The sequence below is a fragment of the Opisthorchis viverrini genome, assembly GCF_000715545.1.
Source record: "Opisthorchis viverrini unplaced genomic scaffold opera_v5_49, whole genome shotgun sequence".
In the NCBI taxonomy this organism is placed as follows: domain Eukaryota; kingdom Metazoa; phylum Platyhelminthes; class Trematoda; order Opisthorchiida; family Opisthorchiidae; genus Opisthorchis; species Opisthorchis viverrini.
Window position 1 is genome coordinate 580,487 of NW_008751705.1, and position 9,700 is coordinate 590,186.

Sequence of the window (9,700 nt, forward strand, 5' to 3'; positions counted from 1 at the left end):
ATGTAAGCCAGATACAAAGTCACAAGGAGAAAAATCCAAGTAAATCTTGACTCACAGTTCAAAATAGGAGATTCCGTAGTTCCGTATTCCGTTGAACCACCACACCACCACACATCCTCCTGATATTCCAGTTCTCCGTTGATTGAAATATTAATCCACAAGTGTGAATATACCAGTTCAGTGTTTGTAACTGAAATGTTTGTTCACGTTTAGTGTTAGTAGCAGTCAATTAAAGCCAACTGGTGGTCACAACAACAGTCACTCAGCAAAAGTCTTAAAGTCACGTTGGAGCCAACAACCTGGCGGTAGCGGTTGTATTTCAGTAAAACAAACTTTTGTACAGCGATGTGACTGATAATGAAAAATAAAATAAGATGATACTGAGCATGAAAAAGAGCAGTTTACAGGTGCTACAAGTCTACAATGCTGCGTCTGTTGTATGCAGTCATGTCCCTGGTCATGAAAAAGAGCAGTTTACAGGTGCTACAAGTCTACAATGCTGCGTCTGTTGTATGCAGTCATGGTTTGTCCCTGGTCAGTACGATCTCCCAAGACAAATGCTCACATTAAGTAACTTGAAGGCTACCAAGCACAAGACAGTCATGGACTCATTTGGGCCATGTGGCTATCAGTCCAATTCATTTTCAATTCACCAGCTATGAACCGTGTACCATTGGTTCTAGTTGCTACCATTTCAATCACCGGAAAAGGAGACAGTGTGTGGTTAGTTCGGGAACTGGGTACCTACTTACTGAAGGCGGTAGCTCTGATACACGAGCTCTACCGACTGCGCCATTGGACCATTTCTGCTAATGTCATGAGTCCCGGGGTCCCCATCCAGGGAGGCGGCAGTTTCCGACCCGACTAAGTTTACTGGTTAGTGTTTTCATACTTCGTTGCCAGGTCATATACTGTCCACCTCGTGGTCGCTTCCAGTCAGCACAGGGCTGGAAAAAAGAGCTCTGTAAGGCTGATGGTCCTCTGTCATGCGAAGTACATGTCATAAACAGCGTAACCTATAAAGCGTGAGTAGTTCACCTATCGTGGGAGAATTCCTTCCGAAGACCTTCTGGCGTGCCTCTGCATTACTAATCCGATATTCCCACCGAACCCAACCAGTGCTGCGGAGACACCGATGAACTGACATCTTCCTCTGCGCTTAGCGGCCACGTTTCGGATCCACAAACCAGTGTGAATCGCACCACTGCAGTGTAAACTCTGTCCTTGACAGATAAATTGACATCACGTCGGCACCATAGGTATCGGAGGCTAGCAAAAGCTACCGTGGTCTCTCCGATTCGAGAAATAACTCCGTCTGAAGCTAGTCCACCGAAACTTATACAGCTGGCTAGTTAAACTAATTTACCTACCATGAGGGCTGAGATACTGCCAGGTTGCCCAAGCCTAGACAGGGGAAGTCGAGTGACGGAGGTCGGATTTGAACCACGGACCTTCCGATCAGTAAATTTACGCTCTAACCACTTGGGCCATCTCGCCCCCTGCTTCCTACCTGCAACCTCGATTGACTCGCCTGGCAAGCATGAGGTGTGGGTCTAATCCCACCCAGTCTTGTAGCAGCATTTCGCTTTTTGCAGGTGTAAAATGCATGTCAAACCATGCGGCAGAGTTACTTAGGTTATTTGCAATCGTCTGCATTTGGAAGGGATCTGAACCAAGGAGAGAAATATCGGCTGCATACTCAATGTCTGCTAGGAAATGTCGGCTGCATACTCAATGTCTGCTAGGGAATGCCCCGGGAACATTTCGACTCTCGAGGTTTCATGCACAGGCGGAGAAATTTCAAGCAGCATGTCAACTACAAAGTTAAAAAGGAAAGTTGACAGAGGACAGTCTTGTCTTACACCATTGTACATGGCGAACTCAGGCAAAAGCTTTCCGTATACTCGTACGCGCCCATTGGAGTTTGCTCTCATAAGGAGTAGAAATTCGAAAGGGATATCTTTGATCGCCAGATACTACCAAAGCTTCTGACGATTGACAGAATCAAAAGCAGGTTTCATATCAAGAAAAACGACCGATGTGGGGCTTCTGAAGGAGTGGCGTTGTTCAAGAATCTGCCTCAAGGTAAAGATGCATCCTCAACCAGGGCGAAACCCAACCTGATTCTCACGAATTTGCCTCTTAGGTGCGATGGATTCCAGGCTGGTACCATGGTGGTCTTCACATGACGTTCTTGCTCCCTTTTTGAGAACTAGGATGACGGTCGAGGAGCTCCATTTGACTGGTGCTCTGTTTTCGTTCCGAATCTTCTGCAGTACAGTCGTCAGACTGTTCACCAAGGCCTCACCACCTTGTTTGAAGAGCGCGGGATGCAGGCCATCCTGGCCAGGTGCCTTGTCGCACTTCAGGATTGGATTTCGGTTGCTGATGGCGAGTTGGTGTCAATGTTCCATTTGGGCACTCTTGGTTCTTCCAGTGGTTGCATAAAAGGAGTTCAGCTGAACTGTTCTTTAAAGTGCTCGGCCCACCGCTCAAGACGACTACTGAGGGAGTGAATTACTGTTCCATCTTTTTCGCATATTGTTTCACTGACATCTGGCTTCTTTTGTTCGGTTGATCGAATCAGCTGAAACAGAGCGCGGCTGTTGCTTGCAGTGAAAGTCTCCCCCATCTCCTGGGCCTGCGAAATCCACCAGCGTTCTCTGTCACTCTTCAGCTACTGATTACCCGGTCAGTTACCGATAGAGAGCCTCAATTAAGGAGTTCCCTTCCTTTTGGGGTACAATGCATGTAAAAGGAGAGACTTCAGTGAGCTCAGACCATTGAGTCTGAGGCCTGACTGGTCCTTATCAGTTTTCACGTTTTCGGTAGACGTAAGTTTGGCAAGTGATTCATGGCTGATAAACCTAGTTGATTCTATTGTTGTCTGATCTTCGCTTACATTCAGCTTTTAGTTTGTATATGCTCATCACTAACATTTGTCTTTTTGCAGCCTGGTTACTGATAGTTGTTCCATCGACCAGGACACCAGCTGTTATGCTTTCTTTAGTCCATCGTGTCAGTCGTTGCGTTTCCACACGTTTGATTCGTCGCAACTACTTCTGTAGTTCGTCTATAAACGCTGCAGAACCAGGAAAGTCGTCGCTCAGAGACCCACTCCCATTAGCAGCGGTCCCGCAACAGACTGGGAAGTCTTTCATAGAAGACAAAGAAACTAGGATAACGACCCTAGAAAATGGTCTACGTATCGCATCACAAGACAGATTTGGGGCGCAGTGCGCCATAGGAGGTATGCAAAATTGGTTATTCATACCGTTTTCACGACCACCACAGTTATTCTAGATGCCGGTCCTCGTTATGAGGTAGACCGGTACAGCGGAATATCTCACTATTTGGAGAAACTGGCATTTCACGTGAGCTTGTATGGTTCTCATCAATCATCTCTTTCTTCGTACTTCGACAATAGTCATCGGACCACTTCAAAGACAGAAACGATGTTCAGAACGCAATGGAGCAATGCAGTGCGGTGTTCGATTGCCAAATCTCAAGGTTAGTGTGACGGTTAGGAAGGTTATCATCCTACTTCACACTCGGACTATGTCCGTTGATTAATCTTGTGTTGTCGTTGCATGCATGTGGGATGGCTCAAGTGGTTGGAACGCGAATCTACTGACCGGAAGGTCCGTGGTTCGAACCCGGCCCCTACCTCTCGACTTCCCCTGTCTAGGCTTGGGCAACCTGACACGCGAATTTACTGACCGGAAGGTCCGTGGTTCGAACCCGACCTCCGCCACTCGACTTCCCCTGTCTAGGCTTGGGCACCCTGACAGTATCCTAGTCCTCGTGCTTCCTTCGGGTGGCATGGCAGTTAGGCACCGTAAGGGTGTTACAGCTGAACGATCGTTGCATTATTCACTGTATGGAGCAGTTCGTCCGTTTATTTCTACTTGTTGTTTGCTTGGTGTTGTGGCTATTGTAGTTGGTGGTAGTTTGGGGTTGAAAACCGAGTGATTCTGCCTGCTCTCAAACCGAGTTAAAAATCTCCCCAAACACATTGTTCTTTTTTTCTTGCCAGGGATTTTATTATTTATGCCGTCTCCGGACTCAGCGCTCACATGGATCGTATGGTCAGTGTGCTTTCCGAAACCGTGCTCAGGCCCCGAATCACTGAAGATGAGGTTCAGATGGCCGACCGGAGTGTCCGGTTCGAAATGCAAGCTCTTCAGCGCGCACCTCCAGTTGAACCGATCATGAATGAGCTCCTACACTCCGCAGCCTACCGAGGTGACAACACTTTGGGACTACCCCGGTACTGTCCGGAGCAAAACTTCGGTCAGATCACCCGTGATCACATTATCAGTTTCATAGCCACCTATTACAGGTGAGTTGATACTCTTCGCGTCCGTCAAGAGAAGCCCCCTTCAACTCAAAGACCTTGTGACTGTTCGTTTCGGAACCCCAAACATTCCCATGGATTTTGATGTTAATCGGCAGTAGGCTCGACCGCGCTAGCGAGACAGTCACGTGGTCTCATTGGTTCATTAAGGCAACTGGATTACTGATGAAGTTTCTAGTGAACGGGTACTTACCCATTGATTGCTTTTGCCTTTTGCTTTTATTCTTCGTGATTCCTGCGGACTGCACGGAAGCTATATAGCAAGCAGACGCTCTGCTCCGATACGCGCGTTACACGCGAAAAGATGAACGTCCTCCTGTACGGAGTCGTTTTTTGGCCCATACGAACTAAACAATTACACGCTATCAAACACGAAAGTAAAAATCTCATTTGAGCAGAGTTTTTTAAAAGCGAACATTCTTAAGCCTCGTCGAACTTTCCTGAACTTTATTTGAATATTAAGCAATAATAAGTAAGTACTCTAATTTGGCTGTATAATTTCCATACTGACCTTCTTTCAGATACGGGGGGAACAGGGCTTTGTCGCTTGACTACTCGATGCTCCATCAGTAGTATACACCGTTGCACACGTAGCTCATACTGTTTGGTTGCTGAGGTTGGTCGTCGGAAAGCAAGAGTTTCGCCAATAATTTAGGAGACATTATCAGCGCACAATAATGATGGTTCCTCGATTGGTGTGGAAGCGCTTACAATCCAACCGCCAAGCTCGGCGGACAAGTAGACAGCCAAACAATGTAGTCAAGCTGTCCGCCCCCTATAGTATTGCCATTCCTTACTGTCGTGTCTGAATAGAACAGCAACACCCGACCAGTCCTTGATCAGTCGTTCTCAGATGTGGTCACTGTATCGCGTGATATAAAAATGGCTCGTAACATAACATGTCCGACGCCAGCCAGGACTTAATTCTCAGCCCTAATCCATGACACTGAGGCGAGGGAATAGCGGTTCAACTGATAAAGTCGAAAAATCTTGCCTGTGGTTTCCGCCATTGTAGTCTTGGCGCACTCAGGAACTTGTCTTGTTGGTCTTTGAGAAGCCTTATTTATCTGTTCTTGTGTCCCTATATACAGGCCAGAGCGGATGGTGATTGCTGGTGCGGGAGTCCCACATGATGCGTTTGTGACTGCTGTCGAAAAAGCTTTCGTTCCATTTGAGCATTCTCTGCGTCAAGAATCTGCCGCGCAAAACCCCGCGGAACCGGATTCCTCGGTAGCCCAGTACATGGGCGGTTACGTCAAGGTCAGTTGGCGTGCACCAGTGTTTCATATGTTCTGCCTTTCTACTGGGGCATCGAATCTTGAATTGACCTCTAATGTGTACTCGATGGTAACTGCACTGCGCTACACCGCTTCGAAAATATGCCTGGTATGACCGTGTGTCAATCTACGTCCAAAAATGTACAAATTATGATCTGAAACCGTCTCTGTTTAAATCCATCAGTCATTGACTCTGTTCCAAAGGGCCTTAGGGTACAAATTAGCTTCATGTTATCCGCTGAAGTTGCTAAAGTCTGCAGGCCATTCTTGCTGCAGTATTCCCTTCGAACAAAATACAACTAATATTGAAGGATCTGAGCTGTATCTCCTGTCCATATCACTTCATGAGATTGCCGCTGTCAGGAAAACCCATGTTCCGAATCCGTCCAGCCCTGATCAAGAATTTTGTTGTGCAGTGGCCCTCCTTGATTCTTGCTCTCCAAACAAAAAACCACTTTGTCTCGGCCCGACAAATTGCGTCACTGTAAGCGAAATACACTCATTTGCAAACTAATTTGGGTTAGCGGGAGACTCGCCTGGAACCCAACTGAATCTCTCCTTTATGATGTTCCCAAGCAACTGAATGTGCTGCACCAGGACGTCTCATGTTTCCGTTGATACGATATTCGAGATATCGCTATACATCTATGGGCGTAATACGCTACTCATGAGGTTTCTGAAATCCCTCGACAACCCACGATGGGTTTAGCCCTTTTTTGGGCGCGATCCCCGAGTTTCGGTTCTATGTTCTACTGGAACCCAAATTGAACGAAGTTAGTGAGTCTCCCGCAAAACCAAATTTGCTTGCAAATGAGTGTATTTCGCTAATTTTGTGCAATTCGGGTTCAATTAGAACAAAAGGTTGACGAAAGCTCGGGGACTGCACCTACCAGATGAGCCTCAAGAAGGGCGAATTCGGTCGTTGGCTTTCGAAGGATTTTCAGCAGCCTCATGAGTAGTGTACTACGTCTAGACATGTGCCGTTGTACTTATGGGCAATCAACCGAAATCCCCCAAACGAACCAAATGTTTTTCACCACTTTGGCTCTACCACTCCGCAACAAGGACCGCTATTTTTCAAAAATCGAGAAATGCGACAGTTATTCGTTGATCAGGACGCTTGAAGGTTAAATTGTTGTTTACATCCGGTGCGCGACTAATGAGCCTATCAACTGAAATTATCGTAGGGAGGGTAAGTTCTGTGGCTGGTGTGTGGTGCGGCGAGTCATAAGATCTTCTTTGGCGCGTTGACTTAGCTGTGATCGACGATAACACTTCAAAGCATTAATGAGCTTGGTCGCTCCATGAGGAACTGTTGGTTCAGTTATAAAGGCTAAGAAAGTGTTCAGCTGTGGCGCTCTTTCGGTGCCTAGCTGCCATGCCACGTAAAAGAAGTACGAGGGCTGGGATACTGCCAGGTTGCTCAAGCCTAGACAGGGAAGTCGAGAGACAGAGGTCGGGTTCGAACCACAGACCCTCCGGTCAGTAAATTCACACTCTAACCTATTGGTCCATCTCGCCCCTATAAAGGTCTTTAAATAATGATAACTGTGATATTCCAACAATAGGATGTTGATCGTTCAGCGCGGTCTAAGAGACTCCACGCGACACCGCTTAATTAGTGTAGACTTGTTAAAGATAGGGCATGGAAAGATTACAATATTGTCGGTGAATAAGGGACCACGAAAGTTTCTACTTGTCGTCTCCCGAAGGCACACCGTTAGACCACCAGACCGCAGATCATGCTTGAGTTGGGTAAGAGAACGCTGACTCTAATAACCGTAGGCTACTCATTTCGGTGAGAGGCAAATCAGGCCCTGACTGATGATTAGAAAGCACGTATAGCGATAGCCTCTCCAAACTGCGTTCTAAAGTGCATCCATCCATAACTCCGTTGGCAGGATCAAATATAAGTGCGTTGACACTATACTATATTCACTGGACTACTCCAGGACGAAGTGCTCGCAAGAAGTAGCCAAATAGCCGGGTCGTAAAATTTTTTGTCATCTGCACCCTCCAGGGGAGCGTTCGAGCTATACCTAATGAAATAGGTGTACGCGTTGCACGACAAAAACGAGAGATTGATGTAAAGGTGATGATGTAGGGATGCAATACACCGATGCTGTAATACCCCGGGCCTGAATGGTTGGTGCAGATGGCTAAACCTATAAGGTTTTCGGTAACTATTTTCCAATCTTTTGTTTCGGGATTTGTCTGGAGATTCGGCGTCCTCTCACCAAGTTTCTTTCAGATAAATAATGTGTTATCCGAAACCAGCTTACCGGAGTTAGCGTTTCATCTACACCTACTTCAGATTCACCGTGACCTATCTCAATATCACGCGCCAATGCCCGAACTTGCCCATGCAGCGATTGGATTTGAGTCGTGTGCTCACGGTGACCCGCACTTTGTTCCCGCTTGCGTCCTTCAGTCACTTCTTGGAGGCGGTGGCTCCTTCTCTGCCGGCGGTCCTGGAAAAGGGATGTACTCCCGGCTATACCTAAACGTATTAAATCGGTGAGCCTGTTTCCTGTATCCGACATTCTCGATGTGTTATCACCGTAATTTTAGCGTTATGGAAATGGTCCGTTTTAGAACCGTAAATCAGGCCCCTATACTGGAATAAAGTATGTTCATCACAATACTGTTCACCTGCCTAACAGAGTTTGCAAAGTGATCGTGAAGAGGTCCCAACCATGACCGGTACTCACTGAACGAAGGAGCAATGTGAAAGCAGTTTCTTTACGATCCATGCCTAGCCTCACCTCTCTCGAACTTACTGACCGGAAGGTCTGTGGTTCGAACCCAACCTCTGCATCTCGACTGTTCCTGTCTAGGCTCGGGTAGCTAGGCATTATCTCAGCCCCAGTGCCTCCTTCTGGTAGCATGGCAGTTAGGCACCGAAAGGGTGCTACAGCTGAACGATTTTTTACTGTGGATTCTATGGTGGTGCAAAGTAATACTAAGTGAGAAATATTCCGTAATGTTTTCCGGAGAAGGACCACCATTCAGTCCATAGGAACTTCACCGATTCGACTTCCTAAGTTGGAATTCCGGTCCGACACCCATCAGTCGAACGTAATTCTGCCTTCCTCTCTCTCTCTCTCTCTCTCTCTCTCTCTCGCGTGCGAATTCACAATCTCTCAACTTAGCACTCCAACCGTAGATTTAACTCAGCTCATCAGTGTTTGTCCTCGTTCACCACTTCTGTAGCGTTTCTCGCCGAACCCAACTCTCCAGGTCAAATGACCTCTCGACGTCTCCGAACTATTTACTGTCTTACCACCTCCGGTTTAAGCTTGGCACAGTTTCAACCCACGCTGGTCCTCCCTATTTTTCTCACATCTCTCTATCCGTGACACCTGCAAAAGTGACTTTGAACTTTCCGGGTTCAAGTCCCGTCTGGCCTGTTATCATCAATACTTTTTTGGCGCCGTCTAAATATTGGTGGCTCGAGTGAGTTTATTGGCTGTTCGCGAAGCTTGGTGCGCAACTATTTCGTCATCATACGAGGGAACTTCGCAGGTGTGCGCACGTTTGCAAGCCGATTGCCGCCGATTCGGCTTACAGATCAACTGCCGCCTGATCAACAGCCAGTACGTGCGTTGTGTTTGTTGATCACGGAACGGCGATGACACATCCTCTCCATCTTCTTTTTGTTGAACATCAATTGTAAACTCGTCCTTCACGTTCCATCCACATTGGAACTCTATGTTCTCAGTGGTTTTAACATCCGTAGTTGGGAGTTCCTTTCAATCTTCTGCTCCCCCTTGGACCCTAGCTGATCATCGCCTTATCACCTCACCTCCACCTCTTCTACTGACGGCAAAGGCGTGCTCCATTTCTCAGCTCTTATCTATGAGACGCTCCAATCCACCTCCCACTTTTTTACCCCTAGAAAACGACCACCCCGTCTTGTCTTCAGAGGTAACAAAGAAAACGTTTTGAGAAGCCCTATGAATAGCATTTTTTTTCCTATGTTGAATTAGGAAACCAAAACGAGTCAAATCGAACAATCATGTTTTTTTGTTAATGACGATCCGGCGATCCGTGAAAGTCGGCTCAT

General features: G+C 47.0%; 1 protein-coding gene across 1 annotated transcript in view; it reads left to right on the forward strand.

Moving 5' to 3' along the window:
- The window catches only part of T265_03419 (hypothetical protein), a gene marked incomplete at both ends in the record, with an annotated part of 25,952 nt that overhangs the window by 9,221 nt on the left and 7,031 nt on the right, over positions 1–9,700 (forward strand). Inside the window, 6 exons of the mRNA XM_009167903.1 lie at positions 2,954–3,250; positions 3,295–3,374; positions 3,428–3,510; positions 4,037–4,342; positions 5,449–5,617; positions 7,949–8,151. Of these exons, the coding sequence (XP_009166167.1) occupies positions 2,954–3,250; positions 3,295–3,374; positions 3,428–3,510; positions 4,037–4,342; positions 5,449–5,617; positions 7,949–8,151 (1,138 nt within the window). The remainder of the gene's footprint in view (positions 1–2,953; positions 3,251–3,294; positions 3,375–3,427; positions 3,511–4,036; positions 4,343–5,448; positions 5,618–7,948; positions 8,152–9,700) is intronic.